General features: G+C 45.7%; 1 protein-coding gene and 1 long non-coding RNA gene across 7 annotated transcripts in view; one reads left to right on the top strand and one right to left on the bottom strand.

Annotated features, from left to right (window-relative positions):
- Window positions 1–1,264: 1,264 nt before the first annotated feature.
- Window positions 1,265–7,629, bottom strand: LOC121022238 (uncharacterized). The gene is made up of 3 exons (XR_005786864.1): window positions 7,356–7,629; window positions 6,960–7,020; window positions 1,265–1,593 (listed from the first exon to the last, which is right to left on the bottom strand). It is a non-coding gene; the product is annotated as an uncharacterized LOC121022238 (long non-coding RNA).
- Window positions 6,383–16,684, top strand: part of ITGAL (integrin subunit alpha L) — a 43,180-nt gene continuing 32,878 nt past the window's right edge. The window contains exons 1-7 of one of the 6 annotated variants that reach the window (XM_040463234.1): window positions 6,383–6,632; window positions 7,669–7,771; window positions 8,467–8,561; window positions 8,673–8,740; window positions 10,129–10,246; window positions 10,372–10,502; window positions 11,675–11,820. In XM_040463234.1, the coding sequence (XP_040319168.1) occupies window positions 6,383–6,632; window positions 7,669–7,771; window positions 8,467–8,561; window positions 8,673–8,740; window positions 10,129–10,246; window positions 10,372–10,502; window positions 11,675–11,820 (911 nt within the window). Of the gene's footprint in view, window positions 6,633–7,668; window positions 7,772–8,465; window positions 8,562–8,672; window positions 8,741–9,695; window positions 9,863–10,128; window positions 10,247–10,371; window positions 10,503–11,674; window positions 11,821–16,684 lie in introns of those variants that run through there. The other 5 variants (XM_040463235.1, XM_040463237.1, XM_040463236.1 and 2 more) reach the window with 5 other exon arrangements.

Genomic DNA, 16,684 nt, shown 5'->3' with positions numbered 1-16,684 from the left:
TGTTATTCATTTAAGCACAGGAGAAAGGGTTCAGTGTGGCCCTACTGTGACTGGAACGAGAGAGGCCATCGGGAATGGAGGTAGCCTTTCAGTTGTCACCGTTCCCTGTTTGTAGACCTCGTGAATTCTCTCTCATGACATCTATTTCTCTGCATTTCTGCCCTGTTCTCCCCTCACTTATGACTATCCCCTCTGTGTCCTCCAAGTTTCTGTTCTGGAGGGACCCAACTTCTTTCTAACCTGCCACCAGAGTATCATTTAATTTTATATATTAAATTTTTTTAATGTTTATTTATTTTTGAGAGAGACAGAGACAGAATGCGAGTGGGTTGGGCGCAGAGAGAGAGGGAGGCACAGAATCCGAAGCAGGCTCCAGGCTCTGAGCTGTCAGCACAGAGCCTGATGTGGGGCTCGAACTCACAGACTCTGAGATCATGACCTGATCTGAAGTCAGATGCCCAACCGACTGAGCCACCCAGGGGCCCCTATATTAAATAAATTCCTGACTCTGGGAATTCAGGCCTCTTCTTTCAACTCCTTCAACCTCTTCTTTTCGGACAATACAGCTTTTTGGTCCTAAGAGTCTAGACCCTGGAAAGCTTAATTAGCCTTAAGGGCAAGGGAAGCCCCAAGCATTCACTCCTCGGTGAATATTTGCTGACTAAATATTTACCTGCTATGCTCCAGGCACTGTTTTAGGTACTGGGGATACAGCAGTGAATGGCAACAAGAAACAGTATTTCTGCCCTGGTGGAGTTCATATTCTAACAGGTGGACGGTAAACCAGATGGATAAGTAAATTAAATACTATAAGCCGAAGCCCTATAACTGCTAAGGAGAAAAAAAAAGTTCAGAGGAGATGATCCAGGAATGAGCCATGAGGCTTTCTTGGGAAACCCAAGCAAGAGAAGAGCAAAGGCCCTGGGGCAAAGGTGTGTTGGACTGAACGAAGAGCCAGGGACAGCAGTGTAGTTGAAAAGGAGTGAGCAAGATGGGGACTAGATTTCAGAAAGATAGTGAGATGTGTCTGACAACTTAAGTCCCTCTAGGCCACAATGAGAACTTTGGCTTGTATTTTGAGTGAAATGGAGAACCACCGAAGGGTTTTGAGCAAGAAAGCAGCATGATCTGACACATATTTTTATTTTATTTTTTTAATGTTTATTTATTTATCTTGAGAGAGAGAAAGAAAGAGCAGGGGAGGGGCAGAGAGAGGAGAGAGAGAATCCCAAGCAGGCTCCTTGCTGTCAGCACAGAGCCCCACATGGGGCTCCATCCCATGAACCATGAGATCATGGCCTGAGATGAAACCAGGAGTCAGACGCTTGACCGACGGAGCCATCCAGGCTCAGCCCCATGACTTGTACATTTAAAGGATCCTCCCGGCTGCTGTATGGAGAACAGACTATAGCAGGGGCAAGACTGGAAGCAGGGGACCAGTTAGGGGACTGCCACAAAATCCTGGCACTAGGTGATGGTGGCTCGGGCCAGGGAATGAGCAGTGATGAAGATGAGAAATGGCTGCACACAAAATCTTGTTTACTCTCCTGCGCGGAGCAAGAGAAGATTCTCTCTCATCGTTTACAGATGGACCTATAGAAAAATAAGACATATTTGAAATCATTTTACCTTACCATGGACACAGAAGGGCTGAGGCATCCAGGCCGCTGGCTTCATCTTAGATGCACAGATCCTGGGTACCCCAGAACTTCCCAGCATAGGGTCTCATTTGTCACTCCTCTGTGACATGATATGCTTGAGTCCATTTTCATGGAACAGTTGGTAAGTGGAGCAACTAAGCCATCCTGAAGAAAGCTGGCATCTTTTGGGTTCAGTCTGTCTGAGGCTACCTTGCCCTTGGTTAGCTGTCTCCCTGCCAACACGATCAGTTTCCTTTTCTTTTCTTTTCTTTTCTCTTCTCTTCTCTTTTCTCTCTTTCTTTCTTTCTTTCTTCTCCTCTTTCTCTTCCTCCTTCTTTTTCTTTTAGTTTTTTTTTTTAATGTTTACTTATTATTGAGAGACAGAGAGACACAGAGAGTGAGTAGGGGAGGGGCAGAGAGAGGGGAAGACACAGAATCCGAAACAGGCTCCAGGCTCTGAGCTGTCAGCACAGAGCCCGACGTGGGGCTCGAACCCACAAACTGTGAGATCATGACTTGAGCCAAAGTCAGTCACCTAACCAACTGAGCCACCCAGGTGCCCCTCCTCCTTCTTCCTTAGAGAGAGAAGGCGCAAGTGAGCGAGGAGCAGATTGAGAGAGACAGAGACAGAAAGAAGTGGGGCTCACCCAAAGCAGGGCTCATATTCACAGAAGCAGCTCATCTGATGCGTACCTGATGCGGGGCTCAAGCTCCCGAACCCTGAGATCGTGACCTGAGCCGAAGTCGGATGCTTAACCGACTGAGCCACCCAGGCATCCCTCTTTCCTATTCTTTTTTAAGATTTTATTTTTAAGTAATCTCTACAGCCAACATGGGTCTCAAGCTCACAACCCTGAGATCAAGAGTCACATGCTCCCCTGACTGAGCCAGCCAGGCGCCCCTGGCCTGTCAGTTTCATACTGCTCATTTGAGGCAGCCAAGATAACATCAAGCAGAAGGCACCTACTGCAGCTGCTTTCCTCAGAAGTGGGTGACAGTAAGGCCAATGCTTTGAGTTTCATAAAGTCCTCTCTAGATGCTTCATCTGTTTGAACACTGATGAGTCATTTACTAAATTGGAGCACAGAGTCTAGAGAGGCAACAAGGCCCTTGCAAGCCATGCCAACAAGCTTGGAGATGATCGTGTGTATGCAAAAGGAGAATCATCAGAGGTTTTAAAGCCTAAGAGAGACCAGCTCAGGTTTCTCAAGGTTAATATGGACCTTCCCCAGGAGGTGGAACCTTCTCTAGAGGCAGGAGAGTGAAGAAAGGAAGAGCTGCAGTGGCAGTAAATTGTTCCCGTGAGAATTGATGGGCGTTTGGGCAAATGGAATGGAACTGAGAGACCCATCTGAGCCCTCAGAGAACAGACTATTTGAGATATGATAAAGGCCTGTGACTAAGGAAGAACTGTGTGTGTGTGTGTGTGTGTGTGTGTGTGTGTGCGCGCGCGCGCCCACAAGCGTGCAAGGAACATCCTGTCTCAGGACTTCCCCACGTGGTCCCAGCCTCAGATGTCTGCAACCCAACTCTTCAGGGAGTCATCTGCTCTCTCCAACATGGAACCTCTGATTCCCTAGAATCCTTGGGGCTTCCTTGTACTTTTGAGGCTTCCTCAGATTTATAGCCCTCAAACAGAAGGGGGAAAAAAATGTTCTTCTGCTCTTTTAAACTGAAAACCAGGGGCACCTGGGTGTCTCAGTTAGTTGAGTATCCGATTCTTGATTTTGGCTCCGATCATGATCCCAGGGTTGTGGAATCGACTCCTGCATCAGGCTCCATGCTAAGATCCTCTCTCTCTCTCCCTCTCTCTCTCTCTCTCTCCCCCTGCCCCTCTCCCCCCACTCATTCTTGCTGTCTCTTAATAAATAAATTAAATGGATTAACAAACTGAAAAACAAAATCTGATAAATACGTAAATGAGTATACTTACCTGCTGAAGCATACACATAGACTATAATCCAAGCAGTAGAGACTTTGAGATCATTTCCTGAATTCCTTCCATCCCAGGGGTTGTTACAGATACACTTGAAGTTTCTATAAACATAAGCCCTGATTCAAGAATCTAAATTTTGAAGATGGCCTAGAAGAAAACCTTTACTCTGGTGAGGGCTGATTTGACAATTAATTCTGGGTTAGATGCTCTGTGGGAAGATAATTAGTTTTTCCAAACACGTCCAACCTGTATGGTTAATTATTAGAACTGACATTTTTTTTTTTTGTCACAAAGAATCTATGGCTCTAAATTATTACCAGTGGTTATTTTTGAGATTTAGGAGTTGGGGTGGATGTTAAAAGAGAGTTTTCTTCCTTTTACTTTACATGCTTCTGTAATGTTTGAATTTTTTTAAATTTTATACTTTAAAAAAATGTTTATTTTTGAGAGAGTGGGGGGGAGGGGCAGAGAGAGAGGGAGACACAGAATCTGAAGTAGACTCCAGGTTCTCAGCTGTCAGCACAGAGCCCAACGTGGGGCTCCAACTCACAAACCGTGAGATCATGACCTGAGCTGAAGTGGGACGCTTCACCGACTGAGCCACCCAGGCGCCCCTGTAATGTTTGAATTTTTAAGTGTGTGTTCTTTTTTGTCATCTCAGAACAATAGAAAAGAATTTGGTCAGATGTAAATCATAACCACTGCACAGAGGACCAAAGGAATCAGTCTGAATAATCTGATTTTAACTGAATTTGAAAAAGACTACCTGATATTATCTAAGTACTAGGAGGCAACTTGTCACATTGTAGCTGCCTAGCAGCAGATTATAATCTGTCTGCAAAAGCCTTCCCCAGGGACAGCTACTGAAAGTGGCTTTGCAAACTGAACAGATTTCTTCACAACAGAGGGAGAATCTGAAGGTCCTTCCCACTTTCCCATAAGCGAAGACAAGTTCCTCAATTCTGTTGTGCTTTTAACTATTTGTATTTTTTTTAGTTACATAACTTACACATCCTCATTGTAAAAAAAGATCTGACAATACAGAAATGTGTCAACGTTATTCTTCAGAGGTAGCCACTGTTTGGGAGTTTGGTTGTGTGTCTTTTCAGATTTTTTATACACACACACGCGCGCAAACAATTTCAACTTCTATTTTTTTATTTTTCCATCTGATTTCTTTCATGACACAGTGATTCACTTTTATGGGTGCTCTCTATAAATTGCCAAATATTATAGATTGAATTCAGCTTTCCTTTTTTTTTTTAATTTTTAATTTTTTAAAATTTATATCCAAATTAGTTAGCATGTAGTGAAACAATAATTTCAGGAGTAGATTCCTTACTGCCCCTTACCCATTTAGCCCATCTCCCCTCCCACAACCCCTCCAGTAACCCTCAGTTTGCTCTCCATATTTATGAGTCTCTTCTGTTTTGTCCCCCTCCCTGTTTTCATATTGTTTCCCTTCCCTTATGTTGATCTGTTTTGTCTCTTTAAGTCCTCATATGAGTGAAGTCATATGATTTTTGTCTTTCTCTGACTAATTTCACTTAGCATAATGCCCTCCAGTGCCATCCACGTAGTTGCAAATGGCAAGATTTCATTCTTTTTGACTGCCGAGTAATACTCCATTGTATATATATGCCACATCTTCTTTATCCATTCATCCATCGATGGACATTTGGGCTCTTTCCATACTTTGGCTATTGTCGATAGTGCTGCTATAAACATAGGGGTGCATGTGTCCCTTCGAAACAGCACACCTGTATCCCTTGGATAGATGCCTAGTAGTACCATTGCTGGGTCTAGGGTTGTTCTATTTTTAGTTTTTTGAGGAACCTCCGTGTTGTTTCCCAGAGTGGCTGCACCAGCTTGCGTTCCCATATTTTTCATTTTTTAAAGTTGGAATTCACATACTGTGAACCTCACCATTTTATTATTTATTTATTTATTTATTTTCTTAATGTTTATTTATTTTTGAGAGAGAGAGAGAGACAGAGGGTGAGCAGGGAGGGGCAGAGAGAGAGGGAGACACAGAATCTGAAGCAGGCTCCAGGATCTGAGCTGTCAGCTGTCAACCTGATGCGGAACTCAAACTCAGGAATCGTGAGATCATGACCTGAGCCAAAGCCGGACGCTTACCAACGAAGCCACCCAGGTGCCCCTTATTTTGGTTTTGATTTGCATTTCCCTAACGACTGATGATACTGAGCATCTTTTCTATGTTAGTGGCTATTTACATGTCATCCTCAGAAATGTGTATTTAAACTCTCTGCCCATTTGAAAAGCTGGGTTATTTGTCTTTTTACTGTTGAGTTACAAGAGTTCTTTGTATATTCTGGATACAAGTCCTGTGTTAGATATGTGATTTGCAAATATTTTCTCCCTTTCTGTGGATTTTTTTTTTTTTTGCTTTTTTGTTTTTTAGAAGAAAAATAAGTCACTAACTATACTGTCTGTAACTTGCTCTTTTTCTTCAACAGTGTATTATGGGCATTTTTCAATGTGAAGAGAAAGCTATCTCATTCTTTTTCTTTTTCTTACCTTATTTCTTTCCTTACTCTTTTTTTTTTTTTTTTTTTTTTTTTTTTTTGGTGGCATCCCATTATGTTTGTACCACAGTTTATTTGACCAGTCCTTTACTGAGCTTTACAGAGTCTTCCGTTTGTGTTGGTGAAAGACAATGGATCAGCAGGCCTTGGGCAGAAGAGGTGGTCATCTACCTACCGTGTTGTCTGCTCCTGGATGATGTGAAAATGCAAGCAGGCACAGGAAATGTCTCTAACCTGGTTACACTTCCTCTCAACTCATGCGGTTTCACAACCCCTACAGGCTCACCCCCACCCAGTGTCACCAGGCTGGCGCCTCTGTGAGAAAGTCCTACTGCAAGAGGCCCTGGGGCATTGTCATTTTCCTCTTTCACCCTGTCTGGGTTGTCAGCGAATCCCCAGGGCTCTCTGAACCTGGAGCCTTCCTTGGTCAGGTCCCTGTGGCCGCTGGAAGGATGAATTCCTGCACCATCGTAGTGAGGCTGCTGCTGTCTGGGCCTCTTTTCTTTGGTAGGCAAGGGAACAGGGAGGGTCGGGGAGGGGACATGTGTCTGTGGCCAGGGGAAGGGCAGGGCTTTGTGGAACTAGAGTACCGAGCAGCGGCTTTAAGGGTGGGAATGGCCTTAGCTGATGTGAGGATCAGGAATCTTGAAGGGAAAAGGGGGAAAGGAAAGAGAGTCCGAAGTAGAGGCAAGAGATGGAGGAAAAGACAGAGAAGGGAGACACAGGCGGCAGTAGAGATATGGAGTGAGGTCTCAGAAAAAGGCAGATGGCTAATGGGTACCTGGAGCTGGGCTGGGGTCTGGGCCTGCCCTCTCTGGGGGTCAGTCCATTCACCTGAACAAATGGCGGGCAGCATCTCTGCTATCCCAGGATGCTATGGAAATAAGCCTGGTGCCTGGAAGGAAAGCAGGGCCAGAATGGACAGTTAGGGGCTTGCAGAGGATGCCCAGGCTGCTTGGGGGGTGGGGGGTGGGGGGGTGGCATGGGGGAATCTGAGAGCTAAGGAAGAGACTGGTGCATGGTGGCGTAGGCAGTAAGGGAGCATGAGATGAGAGGCAGCTTCACAGAAATCAGGGGATCCTGAAACTCTGAGTCTGTGGAAGGAGGCCGGAGGCTGATTATCTTGGGCCGGCGGCCCAAGGGAGAAGTGGGTGTGTAGGGAGATGCACCCTGCTATGGGGCAACCGCACGGCCTGGGGGGCGCCTTCCATCTGCCACTATCTCACGGACCTCCGCCTTCTCATCCTTCCTTCTTCGCAGGGAGGCCAAATGGGCTCTGGGTAGTAGGGAGTCGCTCCTTCCAAATTTCCCCGGGGTCAAGGCAGTCAAAGGGGAAGCCCAAGGGGAAAGGTCCGGCTCCTTCTGGGGCGTAGGCAGCTGGCTGCGGAGGCTGCGGAGGACAGCGCCAGGGTTTTGTGGGTGGACCCACCCACTTAGGGCACGTGGGCGCCGGCCAATGGGCGCCCGTGGCTCTGGGGGCGCGTGCGGGGTCGCTGGCCAGGGGAAGTGGCTGACCGCACCTCCCCCCCACCGTCTCCCTCAGCCCAGGTCTACAGCTACAACCTGGAAGTCCGCCACGTGCAAAACTTCTCGTTCCCACACGCCGGGAGACATTTTGGGTACCGCGTTCTGCAGGTTGGAGACTGGTGAGCTGCCTCCCAGGCCCTCCCTGCCCTGCGGAGTCAGGACAGGCGGCCAGGACCCCAGCCCCGGGTGGGCCAGATGGGGAACCAGCGGGTCCCCAGGGTCTTGCCGTCTCACGGAGTCGGGGTGGGATTTCTCGGAAACAGAAGCGAGGCCGTCAGATAGGACGAGGACAGCCCATCTTTAAAGCGCCACATAAGTGTCTGACGGAAGAGTAAATATCACAGCCCCTAAAAGGCTATGCAACGCTTCCTAGATTTCCCACTGGCGCTCCGACTAGGCAGTGAGCTCCCTGACAGCAGGGATTTCGCTTCTCTTTCCCCCACCTCATCCCTAGCGTATGTCCCAGCCTAGCACGTCGTAGATACGCTACTGAATTGATGCTACTGATGAACTGAATTGAATTTGAATTGATGACTGATTGAACGAACTCATAATGTGACATTGTCCCACATCATTCTCTGGACCTCAGTTTTTCTAGGCAATAAATGGAAAAAGATCCTTAACTTTCCAGAATTTTGACGTATTGGCTTATCTTATCTGGGATTCCACAGGGAAGGGGTAGGAGCTGAGGAGCCTCCCTGAAAGGGAGTGGCTGCATTACTTTGAGATTCTTGTGGATCTGAACCCTCAGTGGGTGGGAGTGGGTGGGTAAAAAACGGGACAACTCAATCTCACAGGCAAGATTTCTCATCAGGGTTGTCGTAGGAGCTCCAGGTGAGGGGAACAGCACAGGAAACCTCTATCAGTGCCAGGCAGGCGCTGGCCACTGCATCCCAGTCAGCCTGCATGGTGAGTAACTGGTGAGAAAACTGGGAGGAATGGTGTCCCAGGGAAATTGAGGCTGGCCCACCACACCTGGGTTGCCTAAATTCCTCCAGCCCAATCTCCTGGTGTCTACAGGTTCCAACTATACCTCCAAGTACTTGGGAATGACCCTGGCGACAGACGCCACAAAGGGAAGCCTTTTGGTAAGAATTTTGTACAGTGTGATATGAGAGCCAGTGAAGCTTGACGCTAAGGAGAGATTGAGAAGAAGAAAGGAAAATGGAATAAAGATCCTGTAGAAGATTAAAAGCATCAGAGAGATTCTGATTCAATCAGTGTTTATTAAGAATTGAATATGAGCCAGTTATTTTTGAGACCCAATATCAGTTTTTTTCCAAATATGAAATATCTGTGACCACTGATGTACAGAGATGATTTTTGGTGGTATGCAAGCGTTTAATGTTTTAGTTGCATTTTTATTTAATGGTTTTTTAGGAAAAATATACAACACATCAAATTCATGATTTCTTGGATTGAATTGCTTGGGATGAGGCTAAAGTTTTAAGAAAGTAAATTTAAAGTAAATAAAATATCAAATAAATAATAATATGCCTGAGACACCCACATGGCAGAAATTGTCCCATGGTTCACAAATGGCTGCCGTTTGGGAATCACTGCTTTATCTTTTTTAACCCTTGAGACATTCGGGTAGATAGGGATCAGTATACACATTTTACACATGAAGAAGCAAAACCAAAGAGGTTAAGAGACTTGGCCAAGGTCACATGGTTTTATTTTATTTTTTATCAAGTTTATTTATCAAGAGAGAGAGAGAGAGAGAGAGAGAGGCAGGGAGAGAGGGAGAATCCCAAGCAGACTCCACACTGTCAACACAGAGCCCAACGTGGGGCTCGAACTCACAAACCACGAGATCATGACCTGAGCTGAAATCAAAAGTCAGATGCTCAACCAACTGAGCCACCCAGGTGCCCCAAGGTCACATGGTTTTAAAGAGGTAGAGCCAGGATTGGAGTCAAATTCCCATTTGATTGTAAGCGATTTGGTCTTTACAGTTCATCCCAGCAGCATCTTCTGACACAGGTATGTGAGAGATAGAAGGCTAGCTGAGTGAAATATTTACCCAGTATTTAATTTGAGCTTGTTTACTTAGCTGTTATTAACATGCCAGCCAATGTGCTGGGTTCTGATGGGGTCAGAGGAGTGAGATACAAAGATGACATGAGCTCTGACTTTCAAGAAAAATTGCAGCTTGACAGGAGAGATAGTCATAAATGAAAGAAACAACACTGTATATTCCGGGAATAGTGAGTGATTTGGCTTAAACACAGAATGTGTGATTGGGAATGGAAGAAGAAGGGCCTGGAAATGTGGGGTAGTGCTCAAATGTAAACGATATGAATGCCAAACTCAAGAGTTTAGACTCTGTCCTCTAGGCATAACCAGTTGGATGTGGGGAGTGAGGATAGGGGATGATGACTCTGAAGGTTCTTGTTCTTTACTGATGATGCCCAAAAGACACACAGGAAAAGGAAGCCCTAACCCTTCTTTTTTTAACCTTTGCTTCCTTCAGGCCTGTGACCCTGGACTGTCTCGGACATGTGACCAGAATGTTTATCTGAGTGGCCTGTGTTACCTTTTCGACCAGAATCTGAAGGGTCCTGTGCTGCAAAGTCATCCTGGTTATCAGGGTAAGGAGCTGGGGATCTAATGGGTAAAAATCTCTCCCAAGTGGTTGCTCATACGAGGGAACCAGCATGGGCAGGCCAACCCATGGAGACACTTCATTAAGTCCCTTTGTGTCTGGCCTCTGTAGAATGTATAAAGGGCAACGTAGACTTGGTATTTCTGTTTGATGGTTCAATGAGCCTGCAGCAAGATGAATTTCAGAAAATTCTGGACTTCATGAAGGATGTGATGAGGAAACTCAGCAACTCTTCCTACCAGGTAAATATATTAATTAGCTTTTCTGTTTGTAGGCAATACGTGCCTACTTGAGCTAGCTTAAGGCATAAAAAAAATTTGGCATGAGGTGTCTCCAGAATCTAAAGCCACGGTGTAACTGGACCTCTGGAAGAGTCAAGAACCAGGAAGTAAAAAGCTTGTAGGATTTTCCTTAGTTCTCATTTCTGTTTCTTTTTGGCTTTTGCTTCCCTCTTCTCTCTTGCAGACTAGCTCCCTCAGCTTCTTTGGATCACATGAGACTGTGGAAAGCTCCCAAGTTCACATGTGAAGGTTTCAGGAGGATGGGTTTTTTTGGGGTTTTTTTTGTTTTTGTTTTTTGTTTTTTTTTTGTTTTTTTTTGTTTTTTTTGTTTTTTTGCCTCTCAACCAACCCCTCCCTCTGCAAATTCCAAATTCCCAGAGAATAGATTCTGACTGGCCTAGCCTCAGTCAAGTGGCTCTCTCTCTGTGGCCCAACCAGCTGTAGTCAGTTTACCAGGGTCATTCAGCACAAATATGGCTACTAGAAGCCATCCCCACTGGTGAGGCAGGCTGACCCAGAGGATAGGAGTTCAGCAGACAGCACGACGGAGTTCAGCAGACAGCACGACGTAAGGGATCAGAGGCTTATTTAATTTTATTTCTGTGTTTGTGTATATATTACCTCATTTTCAAAAGAATGCTTTGAGGCAGGGATGTGGAGTTGGGTTCCCCAGGTCTCGGATAAGAAATAGATTGGAGTATTCCTTGGCAATCAAAAAGAATGAAATCTTGCCATTTGCAACGACGTGGATGGAACTAGAGGATATTATGCTAAGCAAAATTAGAGAAAGACCAATATCATATGACTTCACTCACATGAGGAATTTAAGATACAAAACAGATGAGCATAAGGGAAGGGAAGCAAAAATAATATAAAAACAGGGAGGGGGACAAAACTTAAGAGACTCTTAAATATGGAGAACAAACTGAGGGTTGCTGGAGGGGTTGTGGGAGGGGGGATGGGCTAAATGGGTAAGCGGCACTAAGGAATCTACTCCTGAAATCATTGTTGCACTAGATGCTAACTTGGATGTAAATTAAAATTAATTAGTTAATTAATTAAATAAAAGAAATAGATTGGAACAGACAAGTGGGAAGGGATATGTAATGCCATTTCATTTCTTCTTTTTCTAGTTTGCTGCTGTTCAGTTTTCCACGGAATGCAAAACAGAATTTGATTTCTTGGATTATGTTAGGGTGAAGAACCCTGATGCTCTGCTGGGCAAAGTAAAACATATGCGGCTGTTGACCAATACCTTTCACGCCATCAACTATGTCACGTGAGTCCCCTTGTGCAGGAGAGAGCCCACTCTTGTTGGCTTCTTCAGGTTTCAGGGTGTAGGAACTCAACAGGTGGGCTCAGCAAGGGGCGGGTTATTGGAAGAATTCAAGTGGAGCTATTTTAGTACAGTTTCTTCTAATTGTAAGTAACAGAAACCTACTTTATACTAACTAAATCCCCCAGGGCAGTTCTTGGGAGGATGCAGGGATAGCTCATAAACCTTTGGGGCAGGGAGTATGGCCAGACCTTATGAGGGACTAGAATTAAGACTTGGAAAGTGATTGTGAACATGGAAGCCATGGTAGAGTCCCATCATAGATGGTGATCGGCTTCTGGAGTCAGTGTGTGAACAAAAATCTCTGATAGTCAAAATTGTCCTTGAAGAATTCCTTGAACTGTTCTAAAATTCGACATATTCAAGTCCACGTTGGAAACTAGCATATCCTGATTTCCTAAATCTACTATAGAAGTTTTTTCCCCCAGAGTTGGACCAGATGGCTTTATTGTTGTTGTTGTTGTTGTTGTTTTTGGTGCAAAAAAGGTGGTTTTATTAAAGCACAGGGACAGGACGCACGGACAGAAAGAGATGCCAGATGGCTGTGTTTAAAGTGAGGCCTAGATGAATGTAGCTGGAGTGTGTTGAAGGGCCATATTATGTATTTTATTTATTTTGTTGTTATTGTTAAGGGCAATAAACAAGACATTTACTTTTCATACTCATTTGGGGGAAAGGAGAAAAATCAGTTTGCCCTACCCCATGATGGTCTTTCTGAAGGAGTCACCGTTCATCCCATAGAATTGGATAAGTTGCTTGATCTGAAGGTTTTTGTACTTTTAATTCATGAAGAGAACTTCCTGTGACGAGAGTGATCAAAGGGTGAGTCTTTGTGGATGGCTTTGCTGGTGCACAGCCAGACTCCCTCTCTGAGTGAAGCTTTTCCCACACTGGCCACACAGATAGGGTATCTCTCCTGTGTGTGTTTTGCCTTGCAAGATACGATTCCTCCTGGTGTAGAAACCCTTCCTGCATTGTATGCAGCATAGGGTTTCAGGCCCGTGTGGACTCTGATGTGAACAATTCAGCTTCCTTTCTGACTGAAGGCTTTTCTACACTGATCACATCTATAGGGGTTTTCACTGCTGTGAACTCTTCTTTGAACAGCAAGGTTACTTTGATTCCTGAAGTTTCTCTGACAAATAGCACACTCATAGGGTTTCGGTCCAGTGTGGAGTTTTTCATGAACGGCCAGACTACCTCGTTGACTAAAGTCTGTCCCACACTCCTTGCACTGATAGGGCTTCTCTCCTGTGTGTTTTTGCTGATATGTGACAAGATTGCCTTTGCCCCTGAAGCTTTATCCACAGTGGGTCCACTCAAAGGGCTTTTGACCAGTGTGGATTCTCTCACGCAAGGTTAGACTGCCTATTTGCCTGAAGGATTTTCCACAGCCCTGACACTCACAGACCCTCTGCCTCACTCCAGGTGAATCTTCCTGTAGTGTCTTTGACTCTGGGGATTTTTGTTCCAGCTTCTCTCTTCTGAAAGCGTTCTGGAAATCCCTTTCAGAATCCTGCGGCCTCGGAGTGAACATGTTTGTGTTGGGCTTCTGTCCTCACGTGCACTGAAAAATGCTACATTTGGGGCATATCTGCCACGGCAATCCAGCAGGGTAGCTGTTGGAAATCCAAACATGTCCACGCCTGTTGTATGACCTTCATCACCACCTCTTCAAATGATTCTTCCACGGGCTGTTCTTGAACACCACAGTGACGCTTGCCCACAGACAGACAGAGGCTAGCACGAGCCAATAGCAGTGCCAGCACAAGCGGACCAAACTACAACTCCCAGGAGCCCGTTTGTTTGTTTATTTTATGTATTTATTTATTCATTCATTCATTCATTCGTTCATTCATTTCATTTATTTTTTTTTTAAGTAGGCTCCATACCCATCGTGGGGCTTGAACTAGCAACCCTGAGAATTCAGTTGAGAGTTGCATGCTCTACTAACTGAGCCAGCCACGCTCCCCCATATTGTATATTTAAAAAAATACTTATCTTGGGGGTGCCTGGGTGGCTCAGCCAGTTAAGCGTCTGACTTCGGCTCAGGTCATGAGCTCATGGTTCGTGGGTTTGAGTCCCGTATCGGGCTTCTGTGCTGACACTCAGAGCCTGGAGCCTGCTTCGCATTCTGTGTCTTCCTTTCTTTCTGCCCCTCCCCTGCTCATGCTCTGTCTCTCTCTCTCTCTCTCTGAAATAATAAACATTAAAAAAAAAATACCTTTCCTGGGGCACCTGGGTGGCTCAGTCAGTTAAACGTCCCACTTTGGCTCAGGTCATGATCTTGCAGATTGTGAGTTCGTGCCCCGCATCCGGCTCTGTGCTGACAGCTCGGAGCCTGGAACCTGCTTCAGACTTTGTGTCCCCCTCTCTCTCCCCCTACCCACTCTCACGTTCTGTCTCTCTCTCAAAAATGAAGAAACATTAAAAAATTTTTTAAGACCTATAGTTATTTATTTTGAGAGAAAGAGACGGCAAGAATGGGGGAGGGGCAGAGAGAGGAAGAGATAGAATCCCAAACATGCTCCACACTGCCAGCACAGAGCCTGACACGGGGCTCAAACCCACGAAACCATGAGATCACGACCTGAGCCAAAACCAAGAGTCCGACGCTTAACCGACTGAGCCAGAAATGCCCATCTTTCAACATTAAAGTGGCTATGAAAACTGGAAACGTGGAAACATGGAAGCAATTTGAGGAATAAGAGAATTATATCTTCCATCTCATGCTCCCCTGGGCACACACTCAAATCCATTGAAAGAGCCGCATGGGCCTCCTGTGCTATGATGCTTGTTTTTCACATTTTCATTCCTTTGCTGGGCAGGTATAGTTGAATTTGCATTAGTTACACATGCAAGTGATGCAGGTCCTTAAGACTCTACAGATGTGTTTCCACCTCTTTTCTTCTGGGGCTCACTTGACCTGTCCTGTCTGCTTCATTCTTCCCTGTCTATGGACAGCTTTGGTGGGTCCGTGGCAAGCCATGTCCATGGAAAAAATAGCAGCCTCAGTTCCTCAGTTCGGATGAGCAACCCAAATTCCAGCTTCCAGGAGAGAAAATCTGATTGGCCGAGCCTGGGTTAGGTGTCCACAGGTCCATCCAGCTCTGCTCTGTGGCATAAAGTCACATAGCACAGATGTGGATTCTGGGGTCCCACTTCTGTGGGAAGGGGGCAGTTTCTTAGAGAAAGAGGTCATGATAGGATGGAAGGGTACCCCAAAAGGTGTCAACTGTAGAAGCAAAAAGGAGCAGCCATAGAAATATATTTTATAAATATTTTTTGACTACCTGACTGTGTGCCAGGCAGTATTCAAGGCCAGGACTTGGCTAATTTTTTCTGAAAAGAGTTGGGTAGTATATTTTAGGCTTTCTGGCCACATCTAGTATCTCTTGCATATTCTTCTTTGTTTGTTTTTGTAACTTTTAAAAAATATGCATGTAAAAGCCATTTTTTACACATGGACCATACAGAAACAAGCTGTGGGCTGGTTTTGGCCACGTATGCCGAGGTCTAGGTTCTGGGAATAGAGCAGTAATTGAAACAAAAATTTCTACCCTCTCGAGGTCCAACATTGTATTAGGGGAGAGAAATGCAACAGATAGGATAAAGAAGTAAATTTGATAATATAGTAGAAGATGTAAGTTTTATAAAGAAAAATAAAGCAGGGGCGCCTGGGTGGCTCAGTCAGTTAAGCGTCTGACTTTGGCTCAGGTCATGATCTCGCGGTTCGTGGGTTCGAGCCCCGCGGCAGGCTCTGTGCTAACAGCTCGGAGCCTGGAGCCTGCTTTGGATTCTGTGTCTCCCTCTCTCTCTGTTCCTTCCCCTGCTCTCACTTTGTCTCTCTCTCTCTCTCTTTCTGTCAAAAATAAAGATTAAAAAAGAAAAAAGAAAAAGCAAGCAATATTCAGTAGGAAGATGAGGGAAGGTTACCTGTGAGCAAAGACTCGTTGAAGGTGAGGAAACTGTCCCAGGCAGAGGGAATAGCAAAGGCCATGAGATGGGAATGTGCTTGGGAGGCTCCAAGAACAACCCGGACACCAGTGTGGCTGGAGAGAAGTAAATAGGGGTGGAAGTAGTAGGAGGTGAGGTCAGAGAGAACCTGGGAATCCAAGTACTTAGGGACTTGGAGGCCATAGTGAGGACTTTGGCTTTCCCTCAAAGTGAGAAGACAAGTCCATTGGAGGTTTTGAGCAGAGGGGTGATCATCTGATTTATGTTTTTAAAAGGATCCCTCTGGCTGCTATTAGCCTGTGGAGGGGGCAAGGATGGGAGCAGGGGGGCCAGGTAGGAGGCTACCGCAAAATCCAGATGAGAGGTGATGGTGGTTTAAACCAGGGTGGAAATCAGGGCACCTGGGTGGCCCAGTCGGTTAAGTGTCTGACCTCGGCTTAGGTCATGATCTCATGGTTCGTGAGTTTGAGCCCCACGTCGGGCTCTGTGCTGACAGCTTAGAGCCTGGAGCCTGCTTTGGATTCTGTGTCTCCCTCTCTCTCTTCCCCTCCCCTGCTCACTTACTCACACGTGTGCTTGCTTGCTCTCTCTCTCTCTCTCTCTCTCAAAAATAAATAAACATTTTAAAAAATTTGAAACCTGGGTGGAAATCCATGAACAGCCATGAGAAGCCATGTCCGTGTGGACAGAGTTTGGGGAAACAGTTTGCATCCAAGATAGAACAGGGGTCTCAGCCCTGCCTGTCAGAGCTCCTCCATTCTAAAGCTTCCAGGGGGCTTTCCTGCCCTTCTCTCTGCGTCTCTCCTCCACCTGCCGCCGCAGCCCCTCTGTGTGACTTTGAGCCTCTGCT

Source organism: Herpailurus yagouaroundi, unplaced genomic scaffold, assembly GCF_014898765.1.
Source record: "Herpailurus yagouaroundi ecotype Mexico unplaced genomic scaffold, PumYag 379, whole genome shotgun sequence".
Lineage (NCBI taxonomy): Eukaryota > Metazoa > Chordata > Mammalia > Carnivora > Felidae > Herpailurus > Herpailurus yagouaroundi.
The sequence above is the reverse complement of the archived record's forward strand: the minus strand, read 5'-3'. Positions and strand labels throughout refer to the sequence as shown.